Here is a 24534-nt window from a genome sequence, read left to right as displayed (position 1 = left end):
GATGCCTTCTCTGATGCTCAGCTGCTCCTTTGGCTGGAGAAAATGTTTTCAGGAGGAGTTCCAGCAGATGCCTCAGTGAAATGCTGTTGAGTGAGGCTCTGTTCCTGGTGTGCCACTGCCGATGGTGCAGAGCAGGTGCTCAGAGGGGGAGATTTCACCATGATGATCTGGCTGGCCAGCAAGGGGTCTGGGAAGAGCTGTCCAAGTCTATGAAGGCTCTCTGGCCCACCACAGGCCCAGAGAGCCTGCTCTGGAGCCCTGCATTTCCCGTGCATCCCCCCGCTACTGTGCATCACGCCTTGGTGAGGCTGAGGAACCTCTGCTGCCACAGCCGCACCTCCTCCTCTCCCTCCTTCTTACTCAGCACCTGATATGTCTCATTTCTGCGGCAGGCGCGGCGAGACACCTGCAAGGAGAGCCTGAGTTCATAGGGCTGATACCACTGCCCATCCTTCCCCCAGGGAAAGAGGACCCCCATGATAGACAGCATCTGGAGGCTGGGATGATGGGAGCACCAGAGGGAAGAGAGGAGAACCAGCTGGGAAGAGGGAGGCAGAGGATGATAGATACGGGCTAGCCCTCTGTCCTGCTCTGGTGTTTCTGTTTTTTGTTACCACCTAGGAAGCACCCAGTAGATGGTGGAGATCCCTCCCCGCAGGGATACACAGGGATACCCTGATGGGTAGGAGGCTCCCCACAGCTCCTCTGTCTCAACATTAGTGTCTGTCTCCGCTGCCACCTCTTATAGCATCTGTGCAAATCCTACTGCCTCAATTACATCCCAGCTGTGCTCGGGTCACTCTTTGTCACCCCCCCCCCCCCAAACACAGCCAAGTGTGTCCTACTGGAGGGACAAGCAGTGGGCCAGTGAGTCCTGCAGGGACTCGGGGCTGGCTGTGGAGGAGGTAGCCATGGAGGAGAAGGCTGTGTAAAGGGCACTGCAGGCTGCTTCTCACCTTGTGGTTGTAGAGGGTCTGCTGCAGACACTGGTGGCTCTTGAATGCACAGTAGCTGGGGTGCTGAACTCCGCCCGAGTCGCAGATCTGGGGAGATGGGAATGAAGACCAGAGAAAGAAGAGGAGAAGGAGGGCTGGGAGCACCTACCAGGCACCCACCTGGCTTGGGAGATCTCCATCGTGGAAGGTGGTATACTCTGTCTTCAGCCAGAGTGACACACGAGGGTTCTCACAGCCATGGGTGGCCATCTGGCTGCACCAGTACTCCGGACTCAGCCGTCTGAAACCCTCCATGCCATAGTGCTCCAGCGTCGCTGGGGAGCTGGTCTGCAAAGGGGTGGAATAAAGAGAGCTCTGCTTCTTCCTCCCCTTCCCCACCACCCAGTCCAGGCTCCTCCTTAGAGGCTGGCTGGAGATGCAGCACACTCGGTACCTTGTTGCCTGCAGCCTGGTACTGGGCTGAGATCTGAGGGTTGATGTAGGTGATGAAGTCGTCTGTCTCACAGCGAACACGGTTCAGGATATTGATGTTCCGACACTGCTCTCTCTTCAGCGAGCAGAAAGCGCAGTTGGGGCACAGGTCCTTGTGATACCGCCCGAGGCTGTCGCACACCTAGGGTGGATGCAGTGGGGAGGTCAGGGGGGAAAAAGGAGGCTGAGGAGCTCCCATACCCCTGGCTTGGAGCTTGCCTCCCTGGTCACCCAGGTCAGCTTCTCCCAGGAGGTGGCACCTGAAAGAACAGTGCTGATGAGCTCTGGCCACTGGAGCATTGTGGTCAGCACTGCAGGGAGCCCTGCCTACAGTGGGGGTCAAAGGTGGACATTAGCATCTTTACCAAATCTCCAAACCCAAGGATTCTTTCTTCCATCTCCTTCCAGGCGTGGGTCACCACCGATGAGAGACAGTTTCCCTCCAGAATTGCATTGCACAGGATTGTCACTGCCTCGTCATTCTTCAGGGCTAAAAGGCTGACAGAGAAAGGGAAGGAGAAAGTAAAGTCTCATCTCTTGTCACAAGCTGAAGAGACAGACCTTTAGTTAAAAACTGAAAGGGAGGGAAACAACCCCAACGCACAGCAAAAATCTTTTCCCAAAGAAACCTTGGACTCTCAGCCAAACTGCACGGAGGAACGGGGATGTCTGCAGAGTCTGTACGTGCCTGTGTAACACAGAGTCTGTGGGGTGGGGGTGTGTGTGCATTTGGGAGCACATGAGAGGGACTGGACAAAGAGTACAGCTTGAAGAACTTTCCCAGGGGCCCTGCAGCAGCTGCTGCCTAGTTTTGTCCATGTGAGTGCATAGCAAGGAGGTGTTTGTTACGAGTCTGCTGAGTGTTGACCATGGGGCAGCCCCATTTGGGCCTGGAATATATAACTTATTAAGCCTCCCTTCTGCTTGAGACGATGTATTTGACAGAAAGGGGAAAAAATTGGTAACAACGAATTAATTTTTCATCCAAACCGACACAGGAAGCTAAAGGTAGAAAATTTAAGGACAGTAAGAATATTTTACATCTCTCAGGAACAGAAGAAATTGTACATATGGTATAGAATTGTTATTAGACAGGGATGGTATGAACTATCAGCAATGATGCAGAAGAGGCAAAAATGACCATTAAATATTTGTCTTCTGTGTCTAGAAACAAAACCAATGATAAATGAACAAACTTTGATCTAGCAGAATGTAAGAAAAGATAAGAGCAGCAATTGCTTATGTTAAAATGCTCTTAAAATCCACGCATGGGCTAAACTGTATGGAGAAGTTTTCCTAAGAATGGCTGAAACTTCTTGGAGACCTTCAGATTATCCTTAAAAGAATGAAAAAAAAAAAGAGGTGGAGAACCTGGAGGAAGGTCAGGAAGATGGGATTTCCTAAAGCCTGGAAAAATTTCACCTGGAGGAAGGAACTGAAGAACCTTTACTTAGCTGAGCAAAGGCACTAGTGGGTGGCCACTCAGTCAGTCTGTACCTTTACCAAGATGGGGATCAGCTGGAAAGCTCTCTTCATCAGCAGATGGAAGAGTGATGACCCAAGGCACACCTAGCATTTCTCTTTTGTGAAGGTTTGCTCTTTGTGTGGGGATTACCTAACACTGACAATTTCTCTCTTAAGCAGTTGTAGCCCAGGAGAACAAGTGTTCGGTCCACTTTGCTGATAAATTTGTGACAGCCAAAGGGAGTCTCTGCCACCACTCAGATGTTTGACTGCCTAGGCACAGTTGGATCTTCACCTTCAAGATTTGGTAAACTGGCTGGGTCATCTTGATGGGACTCAAAAATTTAAGTTAATGACCCTGATATTATTCTCCAAACTTATCTGAAAGAATGTATCCATAAATATATCATTATTGGCTATTGTTCCACTGCTTGCTTGTTATTCCAGTGGCACGTTGTGATTTGATTGCTTCTTCATCACATCAGGATGATCAAGCCAGTAAAGTGAGAGGCACATTAACAGTCATTAAAAATGATATGAATAGCTCTGATATTTTCATCACTGAGGTAGAAAAAAAGAAGAAAACTGTCCAGCTTGCTGTACTTTTTTAAAAATAGCAAATAAACAACAACCTGAGGCTTAGAAAGCAACTGCTAATAAATGGGTTTAACAGCCGTTGCTTTCTCCAACACACATACTGGTCCAACAAGTGCAACCCGGACAAGATGCAAATAGAGGATTATAGGCAAAAGGGGCAGTAAAAGGGAACTCGGCTCCAGCCTTTTCTAAAAAGAGTGCTTCCATAAGTAGCTCATAAGTAGCAATAAAACATCCGCTGAGCATTGATGACCTACTTGCTCAGAACAGACACAAAGTCAGATGTGGGTAGGAGCCTCTGTTGCATGACAAATTTTAGATTTATAGACTGTATTTGATACGATTACCACACACAGATCAGAAAGCCCCACAACCCTACGCACCACCTACCGACACGTTGCTGTTGGCCATATATGCAGATGCACGTGAACTGGGTTCATAACTTCCACTCACTCACCCAGGAAACTGAGTTGTGCCATCAGCCTGAGGTTACCAAGAAATTCTGTTGCTCTCTCTGTCACATCCATTTCCTCCTCTGTCTCTGTTCTCCATCTCTGCTGTGAGGCTTTCTGGCCTCACGGTTGCAAATTTATGATTTGGTTTACCACCTCTGGGTGAGTGAGATACATCTACATCATTCCCAAGTGACAGCTAGTTCCTGAAAGCAGCTGAGAAGTGTCAGGGGAACGGGTCCCACGCTGCATCACCAGACCCAGGGACGGGTCCTGGGCTCCTCCCTCACTTGCAATCTATGATGCCGTGGCATTAGGTGCACTTGGGGGCTGTTCTTCGTTTCTCTCCTGGTGATTCCCAGTACCCTGGCACCACTCTTTGGCCTATCCAGCCACTCTCCCACTGCTGCTGCCTTACGGCAGTACTGGGGCTTTAGGTCCCATCACAGAGGCACCACAGGCAAAGGGTACAGGCCCAGCACAGCACTGCTGCTGGTCCGCTGCACTCACTGGCACACTGCTGAGCTGTTTGTGGATGTGCAGAAGCTTCCCCATGCATCAGGGAAACTGAACGGTCTGTCTAAAGCGATTTCCTAATGCAAATCCCTCCCCAGCTTAGTATCTCTGCACATTTATGTCCTAACCGCTGCCCTGGAAAAAGCCTAACAGGTACTGGGAGGCAATGTTTCAAAGGGAATGTAAAAAAGTATAATTAAGAAGAATCTGTGGGCCAAGATCAGTAGTTGCTCAAAGGCAAAAAGAGAAAACTTCAGATAACAGCCTATCTTACTTCAGCATCTCAAGACACGGAGTGACACACATAGAGCCTACTTTAGCAGTGTCTCTGAAGAGTGCTGGTTAACAACATCCACCTCTCCCTCAACGTAACAGTAAGGATTTGGTCCATTAACTTTCAACTGCTGAACCTCCCCGATGTTGGCTGGCTGTGTGAGGTGGAGTGAATACCTGAGGCAAGCAGGAAAGAAGATAAGAGCAAACAGCAGCTTTCCAGCGCTTTGTAATTTCTGATTCAGAGGGGTTGCTGCAGGAAACTCAAACCACTAAGGAAAAAGCCATTCTTAACAGTTTCAAAAACAAAAAGAGATCTTGGCCTGCATGCCAAGAAGGCAGGCAGGCTGGCTAGGTGCCTGACAGATCAAACCCAGCAGGGAATCCAATGCAGGAGCCATTGGGAGAACAGGAACATAACACCTGCCCAAGGGTCGGGGGACACAAAGCATGGGAAAATTTGTATTTTGTAAATATATCTCTCCTGCTGACCTGCATGATATTGCAGCTTTTTACCTCTGCCCCCCTGGGACACTGAGAGCCCCCTGCTCTGAGATACCCAAAAGCCTCAGAGCACCTGAACTTCTGGCCTGGTGGCAAGAGGACAACCTGCCTTGTCACGACTCCCCACTCACAGGTAGCCGTGCACGGTAGCAATATGGAGACACTAAATTGCACCTTAGCCTTACTCAACAGCCAAAAGATACCTCTACGTCATCCCCAAGTGACATCTAGTTCCTGAAAGCAGCTGAGAAGTGTCAGGGGAAAGGGCCCCATCCCACACCACCAGACCCAGGGTAGAAAAGGAAAAGTAATTGCTAACAGGTGATGATTCAAAGAGAGTGTTTTTCTGGGGACAATATTTTTAACGAAGGATCTGGTCTTAAAATTAAAGCCACTGGGGATGAAGTACATAAGCACAACAAGGACTATTTGGAGGGGTAAAGCAGGAGTAGGAGGGTGCAGCCACCGGGAGGGCCGGACTCAGCCTTGCTGGGGAAGCTGGGCTCACACGAACCACGAGCATCCACACACGAATACCAACAGGATGGCATCTGTATCCAGGACAGCCGTGACCCTGAGAGGGATGTAGGGGTTGTAGTGGACAAACAACACAACAGCAGGAAGCCCTGGGAAAAAGGGCAAACGCAATTCTTGTGTGCAAACAGAAGAGCTGAGAAGGGAAGGGAGGTTGACCTCCTTCTGCATACCCAACTGCTGAAACCCATCACTGAATGGTGCACACAGACCTGCAGCGTGTGGATGTTTTAAAGGGACACTGAAAATTGCCACAGAAAATAAGTTGTGCAGGCTTTATAACATGGGCTAAGGAGCTCTGTTCAGCTTCCTGCAAGACTGAATCATTGCATATAGGCAGCTTCGAGGAGAGGAAATACTGGGAAATAAATAGCTCCTTAATTGAGGGGGCAAAAAGCACAGTAAGAACTAAACATTGAAAATAAATGCAATAAGAGACACTTTTTCCCCCTATGATGATTCACTGCTAGCAGAAAGACCACAAAAGTGTGCTGCCAGTTCTCCTCGTTATTTTGCTGCCACTGACATGTCTCTCTCTAAAGGTCACAGCTACCTTCATTAGTTACCATGAAAGCTGGTAGAGTTACCAGAGCAGCTGCCACAAGCAGGAGTGAGTGAGAAGGGATGGATGTCCTGCTGGACATAAGACCCTAGGGAAGACACGCAGCCCTGGGTTTGGTGCCTGTCACAATTGTGCACACCTTGTGTTAAACCAGATGTTGAATGGCACCTGTGCACACCGACCAGTCCCACCCAGCACTGCTCCTCTTGCCAGAATGGAAATGCCTCAAAGCATTTTGCCCCTTTTTAGGTCATGCTTTGAAGTCCCTTTGAGAGGAGGCTGGATGTGGCAAGCAGCAAAGCCGACAGGCACGGTCTGTCTCGCCTTTTTATCCTCACTTGAGTTTAAGCTTTGCCTAGCATGATTGATGGGGCTCGGCTGCCAGGTTACAGACACAGTCAGCATTAGTGTCTTTGAGAAATTCTGCAGCAGATTAGCAAGTGTTGTCTGCAATCACAGCAGTTCCTCAATAATCCAAATATAACTAAATCAGAGCAAGGCTCAATTTCAGGGGCAGGGAAATGAACATAACCTCAATGAAACAGAATTTTGCCTTAGAGTACATAACATCAGGAAAAATTTGCCACGTAGTAAAAGCCTCCTACAATATTAAGAAGGAGGATGACGTAAGTTACAGCCTTGTAAGAGAACGATTATAGCTTTAATAACATGATGCAATTCATTTTTGCATGCAAAAGTGGGATCTCTGGCTCAACTGTAGTAGTATGCAGTGTTTTTAATAGAAACCACAGATGTGCACAAAACCTATGCGCTTACAGGAACATCACTGGCCAGCAACAGAGTGAAACCAAAATGACTTCTTTTTGAAAACACATCTAGACAGCATTATTTTTTGCTCTTGGCAAGCAAAATAATCTTTGCATCTCAATTAAAGCAAGTGATCCTCAGCCACAAAGAACTAAAGGATCAAAAAGTAAATTTGAGTGAAAACATGTGATCCTTTTGCATATCTTTTCTGTTTGGGCTCACCAGCCCCATCTGCCTGAGCATGGAGGTGAATGGATCCTGACATATCAGCTAAGAAGAGCTCAAGATGCTTGACAAGCTCCTAAAGCATCCCTAGGACAGAGGAACTAAGAAGGGTGAGTAAAAGATTGCAGCAAGCTGGACTGTCGCAGGGCCCTGTGCTGAAATGGCACGCAACTGCTTTCAAAGCCAGAATGGGGAACCAGAAATGCCCTAGGAAGAACAATGCCCAGATCCAGAGCACAGAGAGATGTATGTGCTCAACGAGAAATAGTGGTCCTGCATAGCTGGGAGCAAGGCTCTGCGCTCCGGACTCTGTTTCCTAGCCCGGGGCTGCTTTTGCTCTACCTGAGATAATGGTAGCACTCCTCAGGTCAGGCTGTTTAAAGAAACATCTGCTTCACATTGCATGTGGAGAGGAGAGGAGCACAGCGAGACACACTATTACTCCAGTGTCCCAAGGACCTGTATTTGCAAGGAAGCTCTTTCTGCAGGTCATCCAGACTCCCAGGAGACGTGAGCTGGGAGGGTGATGAGTGCAGAGGTGATTGCACACTGCAGATGGTCACAGTGTGGGAATACACGTGCATGGGATAAAGCCCTGCCTGCAGCTAAGGCCCAGCCTAAATGCACTTTGCTCAGGATGCAAGGACAGGAACATTGTCAGGTGCTAGCAGTGCTGCGTCACCCTCTCCCTGATGACTCTGTGCTGGAGTGGGGGGTGTGTGAGGGGCTCCCCGAGTACATTCCTGCTCTGTATGGGATGGCTTGCTCCAGAACTGCACTGCACTGCACAGGCTCCTGCCTGCACTCACCGGCTGCTCGGGGCAGGAGCATGAGTGCCATGGGGCTACCAGCCAGAATGCGTGAGGACAACCCTGAACGAGTGGCATGCAGTACCCCACCAGATGGGGAGATGGGTGTTTCTCTCACCTGCCACTGGGGGCAGTTCTCTGCACCACTTTCTCGGCACTGCCTGGCATGCTCCCTGGCTCTATCTTGCTGCTGGGGTCCAGAGAAGAGCCCTTGATGCCTAAGGACGCCTCCAAGTAGATGGCCGAGCGGATCAGCTGCCAGATGCTGTTCTGCAGGCGTTGCCCCCAGATTTGCTTTGCCTGGTCAAGGGATCCCAGCCCGGGAGGTGAAGGAGCAGGGTCAGCCAGGACTCGCAGTGTCGATGGGAGCGCAGGCAGTCTGTTGCCCTGCGAGGGTCTCCGCAACTCTGGTGTGGGCGGCGGGAGCGTCTTCGGCAGCGGTTTCTGACCTGACAGTGCATAGGAATATTTGAGGAGAGTCTCCACGTTGGCATTCAGCATGGCATCAGCAGGTGAGAGAGAAGCCTGCCCCGGAGCTGGGGAGAGAGCGGGACGGGGGGAGGGCTGAGGGGACCATTCTGAGGCCAGCCATAAAGCTGATGGAGGGGAAGAGTATCTAGGGGAGATCAACAGGTGAGCAGGGGCACCCAGCTCAGCTCAGTGCAAACATACCTTCTTCCATAGGGGGGTTTTTGCCCTTTGTCCCAGAGCCCACAGCATGGGATTGCTCCATTGGGAGGAGAACGTGTTTTGGAGACGTCAAACTCGAACATGGGATTCGCTGAGCAGAGGAGAGAGGGAGAAACACAAGTCCTGCTATGTTATCTTCCGTTCCTCTTCACCCCTTCCACCTCCCAAGAGATACTCCCCCCTGCCCCATCCCAAAACCTGCTCCCCACCTTGGCGTAGAACTGGCGTTTCATGCAGCGGTAAGTGGCAAACAGGCAGAAGGATTGAAACCACGGCACCTCCGGGAAGTTGGAGCAGACCGGCCCTGGAGAGGAGTGAGAGAGAGATGCAGGATGAGGGCAGGCCGCAGGTTTAGTCATCTCCCCCCTTGGCCTGGGTGCAACAAGAGATGAGGACCTCTCAGATGGATGTTTTCAGAGCAACTTGTGGTTGAAGGGAAAGCCAAAGCTGTCTACTCCCAAGTGGAGATCACAGCCTTGTGCTGTTACAGCTCCCGATCCCAAGTGCCTCATGCACTTTCCCTCCAAACCACCCAGGGTTTTGGTTCACCCTTCTGCCCTTTTTCACACAGTTATCTTCCCTTTCACAGAGTCCCAAACCTCCTGTTTCCAGGATCCAATAAGGACTCCACCAGAGGAGACAACCTCTTCAGGGCAAAATAATTTGACAGTGGTTCCAGCCATGCAGGGGATGGAGGAAAGTCCATAGGGCCAAGGTGCTGCTGGCAAAGCCTGTGCCTGTACACATGTGCACCATAGTCTTGACCAGCACTGCTGACACCACTGGCTCAAAAGCTGCAGCTCTTCCTGAAGTGATCACAGGATGGCCAAGATCATGCAGGAGAGCTGAAAACCCTGGGAGATTTGAGGAGGGGGTAATCTTGTGCTCCCTGTGCTCAGTGAGTGCATGGCCCAGCTAGCACAGCCAGCCCTTTGCGCACACCAAGTAGGTTAAGTGCTGGCGGAGGCAGAGGAGTTTAGCAGTGGAATTGCACTGCTCTCCTGTTAGTTGCTTGAACACCATCTTTTACCCTGTACACGCTTCTTCTCTTGTGCTGAGCATACGGATTCACCAGCAAAAGTAGAATTTCAGATATCCACCAGGATCCAAGCCCAGAAGAATACCTAACTTGTAGGGAACAAGCCAGACCCCCACCCTGTCCTTTGGTGATGCCCTGTGAAATCCCTCCAGGACGTGCGGGACATGAACTTGGCCAGTGCAATGCCCGTGCACGTGGACTGAGAGCTGCAGAGTTACACTCCATCACACAGCCACTGCTTGCAAAGGAGCATTGCTGCCATTGAGCAGGGAAGGAAGCCCAACCACCTGCTAACCCCAGCATTAGCCTGGATCTCCTGGGCCAGGACTGCATCCCTAGCAGCGCATACCAGGCCAGACTTGGAGTATTACAGCTTGCTGCGTCCTGTCACAAACCGTTCCTCTGATATACGGAAGCTTTCCTTTTTGAGATGGGGGGGAGAAGAAAGGTACATATTCATTCCCGCATCTGGGAAGTGAAGGAAAACTTGGCACAGATAAAGTTTCCCATGGCCTCTCTTTGCTGGTCTCTTGATTTTCACCATGGCTCAGCTCTCCCACAGCCTGTTGAATGCTGATGGCATGGCCTGATGAGCAGCTTGCCTCCTTTAGCACCAATCCCTGTCTCCTCTTTTCTCTCAGCTCATCCTCCTTATGGAAATACTCGTCTGTCTTTGAATCCTCTGACCTTCCTGCCAAGGGGAGCCCTTCCCAGCACCAGCTGCTTAGTTTAATCAATATGATCTTTTGCCTCTTTCCTCTGCTCCTCCTGCCCATGTGTTTATTGCAAACAGCTACAGCTTCTGCGGGGTGCCAGGAAGCCACCCCCTTGGGCATTGTGGCCAAGTCCACCCACAGGAGCTCCCAGCGGGGCGGGGGGGGGAAGGGGGGGCGCACAATTAACTAACAAACAATTACATCGTCACTAAAAGATGGAGCCAGCCAAGGTATTTGCATATACTCATCAGAAAGCATCCTCCTGACTCTCACCTTCCACAACAAAGAGCATTGAAAGGTTACTTGTAGGTTTCCCTTGTTTAAAACACAAAGTAATTGCTTTCCTCAGCGCCACACCTGAAGAGGCACAATTAATGCTCGTTAATATTTGGACATAGACAGCACTGCCATTTATCTGTGAGGACAGTGGAGACAGAACATGTGAAGGCACATGCTCTGCTGTGTCCGCTTGACCTCTCAGTCTGGCCGCAACATGTGCCAAAATAGCCCCAAAGCTGCAAGGAAGGAAACATGGAGTGGAATAAAGTCTGCCGGATGGGTCTGTTAGGCTGAGGGATGGAGGAAAAGAAGGCAAAGAGGACATCTCGCAAAATTGTCCCATCTCCTGGCATTCCCAGGTACTCCTGCTCTTGAGAGCTGAGCCTCTGAAGGCAGCAGCAGTGGGAGCGTGGCTGAATACACCAAAGAGCAGTGCCAGGGCACTGGGATCACCAGGAGAGGAACCAGTGACAGACCTCAGGTGCACCTAGCACCACGGTGTCATGGATTGCACATGCCCACAGTGAGTGAGGGGCCCAGGACCCATCCCTGGGTCTGGTGATGTGAGGTGGGACCCCTTCCACTGACACAGCTGCAGAAGCAAGCAAGAAATAGCCTTCAAGCTGCCATCCAAATAAGCACAGTTGGCTGATCATTCAGTTCATTGACGTTCATAGCTAAATATAAAGACATAATTTTTATGAGAAAATTGTTCCTTTTTTTTTTTTCCTCTGAAGAAAAATACAACAGAAGTAGTCCCAAGTTTTTCAGCTGCACAGATATAATTATGCCACTTAAATTCTCTGATGCAGGGGTGCAGGGAAAGTATGATTGCAGAGATTTAAAGGGTGCTGTTGCTATGGCACTTTCTGAACTGGGATGTTTCTTGGATCCTGAAATGTTAAACACTTTAAAAAGCAGCTTATCAGCTCAAGCTTTCCTAAAGGCCCATGAGAGCCCATGAGCCAAGCTGCTGCATTAAACTCCAGATCAAGCTGGAGGGAGCCAGTCAAGTTGTAAGACGAACTGTTGGGAAGAGATGATGAGCTTCAGTGAGCTTCAGAAAACTGTGGCCAGTTTTTTTTCCCCTGCCACCCCACCAACGGAGATGTGAAGAAACTGAAGAGCTCAGTGAAGGGCCACTGAAATGGCCATGGCTTTCAGCCTCTGACCCATGAAGAGAGGCTGGGACAGCTGTGCTTGTTCAGCTGGGTGAAGAGGAGATGGGGAGGTGAGTTAACGGCAGCTCACAGGGACCTGAAGGAAAGCTACAAGATGACAAAGTCAAACTCCTCTTGGTGGTGCCAGACAACATAAGAGGGAAAAAACCTGCAAATTCCTGCTTGGGAGCTTAGGATTGGCCATTAGGAGAAGCTTTTTTTCTCCAGGAAAGCGGTGCAGCACTGGAAGGGGTGCCCGGAGAGGCCATGAAACCAAATTCCCTTGCACAAAGCCAGGGTGCTCTAGTGCTGGGAGTGTCCTGATCTGAGCTGGACTTTGTGCTAGAGACCCCAAAATGACCCATCCCACCACCATTCTCACAATCCTGTGACATTTTGGAGCAGAGAAACAGCCAGTGCTGCTCCAGCTGGGGGATGCCTGCCTCTGCCCCTGGAGGCAGGATGATGTCCTTACCTTTGGGAACACGGCCGTGGTTCTCCTCCTCGTCCAGCTTCAGGATGGCGGGGGCGAGGCAGCCGTGTACCAGGCGCAGCTGGCAGGCTGCCTCTGCCTTCCAGGGGGGATGCAGGATGGCAAAGAAGGCCTGGTACTCTCTGCCTGACAGAGGGGTGCCTGGAGCGACAGGCACCGGCGGAGCGATGGTGGACGTCATCAAGGTCAGCAGACCTGGGGCAGAAAACAGGCTACGCTTAACCCTCCTAACAACAGGGGCACACAGTGGGTGGAAACAAAAGAGCGTCTGGTGGGGCAGCCCACTCCCATCTGCTGGTGCTGAGCAGGGCACAGGGATGAGCTGGCCTGAGGTCTCCCTCCATCACCTCTTCTTGCAAGGCCCCATGGCAAAAGGTGGGAAAAGAGTGAAAAAGCAGGGGAAAAGGTGGGGGGGGGGGGGGGGGGGGGGGGGGCCCAGAGAGAGAGAGAAAAAAAGAAAAAAGAGAACAAAGAAAAAAGAAAAAAGGAAAAGAAGAAGAAAAGAAAAAAGAGTAAAGAAAAAAGAAAAAATAATAAAGAAAAAGAAGAAAAAAGAAAAAGTAAAAAACAAAACAGAAAAATAAGAACAAATTTTTAAAAATTTAGATGTTGGGTTTTTTTGTGGGTTGAATGGCAGTTGTTTTGGCTTGGCTTGGTTTGAGGGAGGGATTGTTTTGGGTTTTGATTTTTTGTTTTTTTCCCCACAAAAGCCGAGCCTTGCCCCTGGTAGGCCCCGCTGCCCACCCCTGTGAGCTGCCCCCTCCACCACGCCGAGGGCTGTACCCCTCCACGGGGACATCCCTCCATCCCCTCCTTTCCCTCCTTCGCCTTCAGCTGGGCCCCTCCTCTCCTGCCTCCCTTGTGCTCAGCAGCCTCTGAGGTGGCCCTGGCAGAGTGGGTAGGGGCCGGGAGCTGGCATCACTCACCCATCAGGCAGAGAAACCTCTCCATGTCTGCCCTGTGTCACTGGCAGTCTAGAATGAGAAGGGGATGAGCCGGTGGGTGCCAGGCCACAGTGCTCCTCACAGGGTCACAATGCCCCTCCAGGTGACCGTTGCCAAGGGCAATGGTGGAGGGGAGCCGAGGCACAGGCACAGGCCTGTGGAGGGGTGAGGGGAGACAGGCAGCCCATGAGGAAGGAAGACACTGGGGCCATGGGGGCAAGGCAAGCAGGAGGAGCGGGAGCCAAACTGGGAGCTTCCCCCTCTGCTCGGGGACACAGTGGTGACTGGCAACAACCTGCAACAGCATTTGAGGCTTGGCCAGGCTACCCCCGGGCTAAGGGCACCCCAAAAGCAGTACCTTTGGGGTACCTTGCGCCCCAAAGCATTTTGCACTCTTCTGCAAGAGGAAGGGGACAAAATCTGTTCCACCTGCGGGGACTGAGACGCACCCCGTGCCTCCCTGTGGAGCATCTCAGCACTGACTTGCTTCGGGATGCGGTGGGAAGCTGGCTTGGTGTCTCCCGGGCAGCCGTGCCACTTTCTGAACCCCCAGTGAGTCACGGGAGCTGGTCTTCCTCTGCCTCCGGTGTGGGTGCCCTGCGCACCGCTCTCTGCACATTAAAGCCTTCCCAGGCAAAAGGGGGAATGGTGCCGGCAAAAGAGGCTTTGGGGCCACCAGTATGGAGGTGTACAGACCCCCACAGGGCTGATTTTGAGGGAGACCCACACCCACATGCCTGTGCCTGGCTCTTACTACAGAGACCAAAGCGTGGGGTGCAGACACAGAGACCCACACGTGCACCCTATGGATCGCAGCTGACACAGCGTTTCCCACGGCTGGGCACTTTCTGATGTGAGGGAAAGTCACGACCATAACCATCACAGGCGAGCAGCTGTCAGGGTGGTTGGAAAGAAAATGCTTGGCACAGCAGCTCCAAGAACTGCATCCCTAAGCAAAACGCAGGGTGGCATAGTGACTTTGTGTGCCCGCTGCATCGCTCCACAGCCTCAGCTCAGCTGCCAAATGACACCCTTGCAGAACCAAAGAGGAGATGCAGACAAAGTTTTTGACAGCGTAGCAGGATGCTGCTGAAGAAGTCGCTTCTGTCACAAATCCTGGGAGATCTGAGCAGCTCTGCTGTACGCAACAGCTACGGAGAGCGCTGCGGGTGTGCCGGCTGCGATTGCAAGGCTCACACATTGCCTGCCAGTACCCTGAGTGGCCATACAGGCGATCAAGGTGAAAGCTCAAATCACCGCAGCCTTGCAGCCCGTTAGAAAGGTGTCTGGCAACAGCACATAGCTACGTGGGTCCTTGCAGGAGACAAGCTGTAGCTTGCTCTAAGATGTCTTGTTAGAAGGTAACATTTCTGAGAAGCTTGAAGCCTGACCATTTAACAGCAGCACTGATTTTAAGATGTTTTTGCAACTTCTTAGAAAGACAGTAAACAGGAGACATTTTCCAGCTAGCTCTTGTCACTCACATTAAAACAGGCAGCACTGCTGGGGCTTGCAAATTTTAGCCAGTTCCCAGTCTTCCATTGCTTAGCTTGAGACGTGTTGCTTATTAGCTGATTTTAGACAACTCCAGGGCCTTCAGCTCCCTAATTGTGTTAATCCTCTCTGCTCCCCCATGACAACAGAGTCCAGGCTGAGTTCTGCCATCCTGACTTGAGCAGCTTTCCAGGGGAGTTCAATGCTGACCTCAGTGGCTGATGGAAATGTATGACCTAGGAGAAAGCACGCCGACACTGCATGTCATGCAGTGTTATTAATGCCTGGCAGGTGCTGGCTACACGGCCTGCATCTACGTGTGCTGGCAAGAGTTTTATGGCGTATGAAATCAGGAAACAAGAATGAATGGACCAGAGTCTCTGGACATATACTGAGAACTCAAACACAAGGCAGAAGGTGAAGGAACTGCCAAAGACATCGTTCTTGGTGATGCTCTAGTAGCAATGCCTGTGGGGAGCTACTGTATATTTGGAAAGAAGGTGGTTAGCTGTGGGGGACTCTACTCCCTGCTGCGGCATCAAGCAATTATAGTGGTCAGTAATGCACAGCACAGGGGTGATGTTAATTCCAATGTTTTCTGATTTCTGAGGCTTAACTTGCACCTTTAAGGCTGTACTACCCATGACACATTACAAGCTGTGTAATTTACAGTTGCAGATTTGCAACCTTCTTTTCAGAGCCACCACAAAATGGCGTTTCCTGCAGACGGTGTTCCTGCGCTAGCCTGAGCTCCGTGGGCTGATGTAGGCAGCTGTAACCCCAAGGTCTACAGCGTGCCTTGCTCCAGCAGTAGTTACGTGTAACAGCAGGGTAACAACTTGCTGCTGTGACAAGAAAAGGAGCTGCATTTTCCATGTTGCTATCTGATTGCCATGTCAATTCTGAGCTTTGGAAGAGCCTGTCTGGTTTGTGAGGGACCACCCTTCAGCAGACAATCTCCTCTTCCCAGTTAGTCTTCAATACCTCAGTTATTTCTCAGCATTTTCCACTCTGCATATTCCACCACAAGCATCACCACCAGCAGCAATGTCTGAAAACCTCTTGATAACCCCAGGATGGTGGCTCGTAGACCCTTCCTCCTTTGCTACAAGGGTTATATTGCCCCTTTCTTCATCAGGCTCATAGAAAACATCACTGGATTGAGGTGAGCGCCCAAAAATATCATTATCTTGGACACGATGTGCTGATCCAATCCCTCAACCCTTTGCTTCCCCTCTACCTTGTGCAGGTGCACAGTCCCTCAGCCCAGGACAGCTAAGGGCCGTGACTAGAGATGGCAAATAGAGCCAGAAGAGGCTGACCTTGCTGTAGCAGCACGGTGCCAAGCCGGGCCTTGGCTCTAGTGAGTGCCGGACCGACGGGGAAAGGGTGACTGTAGAGCCAGGTCACAGAGGTGTGTAGCATGGTTCCTCAACATGCACGCTAGTCTAACTTGCCAAGAAAAAAGCACACTCAGGCATACAGAGCGTTTAACCGAAGAAGAAGGAATGATGGCTAATGCTTGTTAGATTGTGTCAGCTCTGGAGAAAAGGATGTCTGACCAGCTCAAGAAATTCATGAAGATGAAGGCTACAAAGATTAGGTGTGAATTCCAGACTCAGTGTCCTGGCAAGCAGCATCCCTAGAAAGCATGTGTCTTAAATAATTTGAAATGTAAGCAGAGATGCTAGAGAAATGCTTCCAAAAACACCTGTTATGGGGGAAAAAAAGTTATTTCAGAAAGGAAATTCTGGTAAAAATACCTGAATCTCTTTTCTCGTGTTAGCTGGAGTGAAAAAAAATCAGAGTACTGGTACCGCCATAACAGTGCTATTAACTGCAATATATTTGTATGTCAATATGTTGCTAGAAAAGAAACGCTAGTCTCTTTGCTTATGGAGGAGGCCGTGAGCAATTCTGCTTGTGTAGCTGTTAGGGCAGACTAAGGAAGGGGCCAACAGAGCCCCTGAGACATGCCAGGTTATGTATTCCTTACAGAGCATCAAAGGAAAGGGAAAACTGTGATACCTTCATGTATTAAAATATACACCTAAGAGAACAGGTAGAGAAGGGGGCCAAAGCCCATCACAGTTCCCCAGCAGCATGCTGCCCCCTCCCCTCCACACATGACAACATTCAACAGCAATGGCTTCAGCTCTCCTTGGGGTCCCCTTGCCCACCAGGCTCACTTTCTTGCTAGATTCCCAGTTCCCAAGGCATTTGGTTTTTCTCCCATCTCAGCAATCATTTGGCAGCTCCCAGGAAGTTGGGCTTGCACAGGTGCCCTTGCTCCATGCTGGCTGTGACTCTGTTGGTGACACTGCCAGGTCTCACTTGAGGCTGCAGCAGCTTCAACAAGAGCATGTTTGCTCTGTTCACATGAGGAGTCGGACAGCACAGAGGAGCCTTCCCGCTAAAGCACCACTGGCACCTGCAACCCTCTGCCCATCATACGTCTGATCTCCCCTCCTCGCACACCTGTGCAGTGTCTATGTGCACAGCACAGGCCCTACCAGTGACCATAAAGTCACAAGCGAAACCAGCTTCAGAGCCAGAGTTCAGCTGTCTGCCCAGAAATCAAACATCCTGGTGAAGGAATCTCAAGGAAAGGTGGAAGACGGGAATACTGTTAGGCTGAGATGTGGGACAACAAAGTCACTGGCTGAGACAGCAGTCCCTACCCCAGTGCCTACAGGACATGGATTTAGATGTCATCCAGTGCTGCATCTGAAGGATGTGGAGCTGCATCTCAGGAGTGTGCCTGGGCTGCTAAGACCAGCTGCCATCCGGTACTAACGGAAGAGTGGACAGCCCAGCCAAGAAGCCATCAGAGCCATTGCACAGCAGCCAAGAACAGGTCCTTTTCCAGTTCAGCTCTAGGTCTTCCACGAAGCGGAATCTACTTCAAGAGCCCAATGCTCAACACCTTCATCCTTGTAGCTCTGGCCCTGTGGGAAGGGATGTGGGTACCAGCCCACACAGAGCAGGGCTGAGGTCTCCATCTCCACAGAAAAAAGCATTAGCTTGTGTGCTGACTTAAACCAAAATCATATGAATTGCTGACTTTAATCACAGGTTAAATAAACTTCATTCTGCAGTTGTACTTTATTTTGGTAGGTTTACTGTCACTGGCTGAGAGCTATGCGAATATGCTGATAAATATAGACTTCACATTAAAATTGGCACTGATTTTAACTTGGTGGATATGTTAATCTATTCACATTTATACAAGCACTGTACAGTTATAACGTGCATTAATTCAGATAATTTACATTTTATTTTGTTAGGAAACAGTGAATGAAGCATTTTTTTACTTGTCATTAAAAAAATGGAATATATAATTGATTGCAAAAGTAGCATTTAAAAATGGTTTCTTGAATTAATAACACAACCTAAACTGGAGTGGATTCATAAAAGCATGCTTGAATGAACTGCTCTAGTCTTTTTAGGCAGGCTTGTTTAGTGCAAGAACAACCTGATCTAACCATAAAGTTAGCCCTAGTGCGAGCAGGGGCTTGGACTACAGAGCTCCAGAGAGGTCTCTTCCCACCTAAATCTTTCTGTGATAACTAAATGGGTTCTTTCAATGACTGGATCCTTCAGGCTTTTGGAGTGAGGAAATCTCACTGTCTCACACTTTTTTTTTCTCCCTTGTTGTCAATATGCAAAAAATAATTCCAGCCTTTTCTCCTCCCAGCCCGGTTTTCAGCTTTGAATGAGTTATTCCTTCAATGGCCGTGGCCCAAACCACTGAAATTAAATTGTGCATCTGCAAAAACAGACCGAAGTGGGCAACTTGCTGAGCATTTTTTCACAGTAGGCTTTAGAAGCTCAAGCGTTTGTCACAGCTTTGACTGTCCTTAAGACTTTGCAAAAATGCCTTTTTTAAACTAACACTTATATTTCTTTTATGTATTCAGAAGAATAAACATAAATTAGCATAAATTAATCAAGATGTTTGACTATTTTTATAAATTAAATGCATTTTGTTTGATAAAAACAGCTATGTTTCTTCTGATACTGTAACTACTAGGCAACGGAGTTGGAGAAACTTCCTTCAGTTGTCTTTGGAAAGAAAAGCAGGACATTTTGTTTCCTTCTATTAGTCTTTAACTCTTCTAATGCTGCAGTTTTCCTTGCTTACTGCCACTGCTTTAGAGCAGTCAGGGATCACACGCTCCCCAGGTGTTGCCACTCAGCTTGTCAACGCCTCCACAGTTTGTCCTGCTGGTTCACAGGGCAGGGAAAAAGCAGAGCCATGGTTGATTGTACAAAGGACAATGGCACAGACACTGTCAAACCAGCCAGGTTTTAGACCTTTGTGCAGGGCCCTCGGTCTAAGCTTGTTCAGAAGTTTGGATAATCAAGCTATGTTAAACGATCTACCGACGAGCGCTTGGTACATGACTGGTGTGCCTTGCCCTGCGCCAGGAGAAATGAAACACCAGCGCTCCTGTTGCCAGTTTGTACAAGACTGTTCGCTGTGGTTGCATCGTGGCGTGGGCTCAGTCATCTCAATGTCCTGCTGTGCTTTGGCTGAAGCTTCGCTTAGCCAAGTGAATGACTAGATACCGTTCGTACCCCTCCTTTCTGGGGACTTGGAGGAAGTGCCACCCGTGTCTCTATAGATGTCAGAGGGGAGCAATCCTGCTGTCATCTGTAACTACCACATCCTGACAATGTATATCTGCATATCTGCAATGAGAAACAACCTGGGAGGACCTGGTCTTCTTTTCAGACAGTATAAGCAAGTGATCTCTTGGGAATGTTTTTCTTCTCTGCTGGCAACTTGAGATCTCTGGACTCATTTGGCCAGATTTGAATCGAGCCTTAAGATCTTCAGCAACATCACCTTTCACTTGGAGCCATGCAACTGCTGCTGCTTATCCTAGCTTGCTCTGCTACAGAGTGTCTTGCTACCCAGCATATATCTGACCTGATTTAGGACTGACAGCAGCCCTGCTTTGAAGGGGAAGCTGAACCAGATGACCTCTGGGGCTACCTTCCAATCAGTGCTTCCAATTCTAAGAAAGATATGTATATTTATGTGCAGTAATTGTCTCGTAAGAATTCATCCCAAATAATCTAAGTGAATAGCACTGAAACACACTCTACAATTGAGTCTCAAGTGGTCTGCTTAAGCACACAACAAGAAGCCTTACACAACCATAGACAGTAAGAAATTGTCTACCACACAGCTCTGAATTATGTGCTACCTTAAGAGCGCTCAGTGAAAGGCTGAATGTTGCTGAGCTATGGGGCTACTTTAATCGCTTGCTATGAAGAAGGTTGTCCCACTGGCGGAAGGCAACGGTCGTGGCTGGGACGACGTCTGTGCACATCACGCAGCGGACACAGCGGCGGCAGAGCCCAGGGGAATGGGAGCTTGCTGAGCGTGTCTGTTCACTGGACAGGGGAATGCTTTGCTGAACGGCCTCATCAACCACGCTTGCCCAGCTACCTGGAATGATGCTCACAGCTGGAGCAATCACAGCTGGACAAGATAAACCCGTCATTTGTGTGCATGACCAATTAGCATTAATAAATGGGCTTAAAGAGGCTGGCAAAAGTCTCCTCTCTTGTTGTGCTGTACGGCTCCAGCTTCCGGAAACTCAGACTTGACTTTACTCATCACCTAGGTTATTTCCAATCACTCTAAAAGGGCAATTTCTCCAGCTCCATTTTAGAAAGTGTTTATGTTGCTCTGACAGCTGTTCCAGGAAATCTGCAAGCTAGCCAGTTCTTTAAAGGAGTTAGTGACTACTTTAACTTAGTGTATCCCCTCTTTAAGCACTTCAATTCTAGGAGAAGTAAACTTTTCAGATCCTGTTACCGCTACAGGGATACAAGTAACCATTAACAGTGATCTTTAAAAAAAAAGAAATAAAATCAAGTCATTTTTGACTGACCTTTTTTTGCTACTTCGAGTCAAACTGATTTTATTTTGTCGACCTGGATTTCTTGCTTGTTTTAGAGAGAAGCAATTTACTTCTCTGCTGTTCCAGCATTTCACATCTGGACTGCTATGGCAGCGTTCTTGACATGCTTAAGGACCAGCACAGAGCTGGCTCTTTTCCAGCCTTGTAGGCTTTCCCTAGCAGTCCAGAGCCTGACAGAGAGCAGACCACAGGCGCCTTCGGGTGGCTTTCACAGGACGACAAACACCATTTACTGAAGACTGGTGATCAAAAAAGCCTTCGCCCCAATAGATGCTATTTAAAATCCTCCTTACTGTTTGCCTGGGAAGTACATCGTCCCATATGACACTAGCACCACCACAGAATAAATATTTACAGAACACTTCCCCCTCGACTCATTACAAACAATTCTGCTATCTGCAGTTGGTAATGGACATGTGCCATGTTCAATTATATCAAAAACAAAAGGCATTCTAAAAAAATCTGCTTATGTTTCTAGCCTTGTCGCTTACAGGTTTTGTTCCTACTGGCTTCATTTTTGTACTTTGTCATTTCTAGCTTCTGCTGATTCTTTTATTTCCCACCTTTGGTGATTAAATATTGCACAGTTACTGCCCTTATTCCCTCTCTTCCAAATGCCCTTTCATTTGCATTTATACTTGTAAGCCATTTAAAACTTCTCGGGTTTTTTTTATTCCTATTTTTGTCTAAGTTCCCCTCTTCCTGTAAGTCAGAGCATTCCCACAGCTGCAGCCAATGTCCCCTGGACGCTCCATGCTGCTGGGTGAAGTACCCCTTCGTTGGACGGACGCAGGGCACAATGGCAGAAGGGAGGGTAAGTGGAACTTCCCACCTAGCACTCCCCACCCTTTTCTGGCACCGAATCAGAACCTGGCCTAAGTGTTTCTCATGTGGTTTGTGTTAAGTCATCAGAATGTTCCAATTCTCAGTGTGCCAAGCAGCACAGCAGTGACCCTGTGGCCAGGCTTTAGCCTTGATGTCGTGGTTTCGGCTGCGATAGAGTTAATTTTCTTCCTAGTAGTTGCTATAATTCTGTGTTTTGGATTTAGGGTGAGAAGAATGTTGATAACACACTGATGGTTTGGTTGTTGCCAAGCAGTGCTTACAGTAAGTCAAGGACTTTTCAGCTTCTCACACTGCCCTGCCAGCGAGGCTGGAGGTGCACAAGAAGCTGGGAGGGGACATGGCCAGGACAGCTGACCCCAAAGGGCTATTCCATGCCATGTGACATCATGCTGAACTTGCTGAACGATAAAACTGGGAGGAATTGGCCAGGGGGCTGTGGCAGCTGCTCAGAGACTGGCTGGGCATCAGTCAGCGGATGCTGCGCAATTGCATTGTGCATCACCAGTTTTGTATATTCTTTTTATCATTATTATTATTTTCCTTTCCTTTTCTGTCCTATTAAACTGTCTTTATCTCAACCCACGAGTTTTAACTTTTTTTCAGATTCTCTCCCCCATCCCACTGCGGGGGGGAGTGAGCGAACAGCTGTGTGGTGTTTAGCTGCCCGCTGGGTTAAACCACACCTGAAAACAGGAGTATTCTGGTCTACCTCCCCGTCTCAGCGACCTGCGCTGACTGCAGAAGACCTGAGACTTGTGTTTCCCAAACCAGAGCTACCCGGAGCAGAGTTACTCCTGCACAGTAAGCAGCACCTGAACCATCTTGTTTCCTGGTTTGGTGTGCGACACGCCCCTGCCCGCTCACACTGCTTTCATATTACACCACATGCATTTATAAGCTACTTATTATCCTTCATCAGTAGTGGCTTCATTACAAGGCCACCACTTCAAACACCTCTCTAGCCCACAGTTCCTAGAGAGCTTGCTGCTAATGGCGGCCATTACCATCCAGCGTCCTAATCCATCAAAACCAAACCACTTAGCGGAGTGTTTGCATCCTTTGTCACCCTTGCATTGTGCCCAAAGCCCCTTTTCAAGTTCAGACCACATCCTCCATTTGTTCTGTTAGTTGAGCACCCAGCTGATATCTGGATAAACCCCAGCTGAAGAAATTTGTTCTCCTGACACAGCCTTCTCACCCACTGGATGATGGCACAGCGTCTCCTGTTACAGAGTCCGTACCAGACACACAACCAGCGTCTTCCAGAATTTACTTCCTCTGTGTTTAATGAGGGAAGCCCTGGGAACATCGTCTAAGATAATCTGGGGATTGAGATCCAGACTGTGGCATTGGTACCACAAACCATCTGAGCCATAGTCAGGGTAAGAACTTACCTCTGTTTTTTTCTGTGAAAAATGGGAACCCGAGCACCCCTTCCCATAGAAAAGCAAAGACTTACTCAATGCTAACTCACTTGAACAGAAGACTTAACACCAGTTTCTGTGCTGATGGCTTTGACAGGGTCCCCGTACAATTACGAGGTGAGAATGGCATTGCTCTTCACCCACACAGTCCTCTGAATGGTTTTAATAATGAACCCCTAGAAGAGCTTTGGCTTCATAACTACAAGAACAAAAATGCTCCATCGGTCCTCATACAAGTTATCTATGTGAGGAAAACATTTCATGTTTCAGGTGAAAAGCTTAAACACTCCTGAACAGCAGAGAACAAGCCAGAAGAGACTCAAGCTCATCAATCTCCAGGCCGTGCCAATGGAGTTGATAAAGGGGAGCTTCAGTATGGATCATCTCCTCACAGTTACCTGTGGACACTACAAAGTGTAGTAATTGTTTTGGAGTCTAACATTATTTTGGTAATAGCAGCTGGAGTTTCTGGCAACAAGGTGATCCAAGGTGAAAGTGACCCACCGCGGGGCAACTTATCAGGATATCTGGAGAACTGTATGGGGTTTGCGTGGCAAGCTTTTGGTAGCGGGAAGGGCTACAGGGGTGGCTTCTGTGAGAAGATGCTAGAAGCTTCCCCCATATCTGAAAGAGCCAATTCCAGCCAGCGACAAGACGGACCCACTGCTGGCCAAGGCCAAGCCCATCAGTGACGGTGGTAGCACCTCTGTGATAACATAGTTGAGGAGAAAAAACCTGTGCAACAGCAGCTTGGAGAGAAGAGTGAAAATATGTGAGAGAAACAACTCTGCAGCCACCAAGGTCAGAGAAGAAGGAGTGGAGGAGCTGCTCCAAGTGCCGGAGCAGAGGTTCCCCTGCAGCCTGTGGTGCAGACCATGGTGAGGCAGGTTGTTCCCCTGCAGCCCATGGAAGTTAATGGTGGAGCAGATATCCACATGCAGCCCATGGAGGACCCCATGCTGGAGCAGGTGGGGATGTCCGAAGAAGGCTGTGACCCCATGGAAAGCCCACTCTGTAGCAGATTGCTGGCAGGACTTGTGACCCCGTGGAGCAGCCTGTTCCTGAAGGACTGCAACCCACGGAAGGGACCCACGCTGGAGCAGTTTGTGAAGAACTGCAGCCTGTGGGAAGGACTCACATTGGAGAAGTTTGTGGTGGATGTCTCCCGTGGGAGGGACCCCACACTGGAGCAGGAGAAGAGTGTGATGAGTCCTCCCCTTGAGAAGGAAGGAGCGGCAGAAACAACGTGTGATGAACTGACCACAACTCCCATTCCCCGTCCCCCTGCGCTGCTCAGGGGGAGGAGGTAGAGAACTTGGGAGTAAAGCTGAGCCCAGGAAGAAGGGAGGGGTGGGGGGAAGGTGTTTTAAGATTTAATT

The 24534-nt window shown here is 49.4% G+C and overlaps 1 protein-coding gene across 1 annotated transcript; it reads right to left on the bottom strand.

Annotated features, from left to right (window-relative positions):
• Window positions 1–292: 292 nt before the first annotated feature.
• ACRBP (acrosin binding protein) lies at window positions 293–13459 on the bottom strand. The gene is made up of 10 exons (XM_068401808.1): window positions 13435–13459; window positions 12491–12703; window positions 9031–9125; window positions 8804–8912; window positions 8250–8667; window positions 1793–1925; window positions 1390–1569; window positions 1116–1283; window positions 957–1043; window positions 293–406 (listed from the first exon to the last, which is right to left on the bottom strand). Exons 1-10 carry the CDS (start codon window positions 13457–13459, stop codon window positions 293–295), a joined length of 1542 nt encoding a protein of 513 aa, XP_068257909.1.
• Between the last annotated feature and the right edge of the window lie 11075 nt (window positions 13460–24534).

This window comes from Nyctibius grandis, chromosome 5, assembly GCF_013368605.1.
Source record: "Nyctibius grandis isolate bNycGra1 chromosome 5, bNycGra1.pri, whole genome shotgun sequence".
NCBI lineage: Eukaryota > Metazoa > Chordata > Aves > Nyctibiiformes > Nyctibiidae > Nyctibius > Nyctibius grandis.
The sequence above is the reverse complement of the archived record's forward strand: the minus strand, read 5'-3'. Positions and strand labels throughout refer to the sequence as shown.

What these genes read in the sequence shown, in the direction of transcription:
- ACRBP (XM_068401808.1), bottom strand. Translation starts at nt 13,459, where the DNA reads ATGGAGAGGTTTCTCTGCCTGATGG. An exon ending in GAGGTTTCTCTGCCTGATGG is followed by an intron (nt 12,704 to 13,434) that starts GTGAGTGATGCC and finishes TTTCTGCCCCAG; the next exon opens with GTCTGCTGACCTTGATGACG. An exon ending in CCACGGCCGTGTTCCCAAAG is followed by an intron (nt 9,126 to 12,490) that starts GTAAGGACATCA and finishes ACTCCTCTCCAG; the next exon opens with GGCCGGTCTGCTCCAACTTC.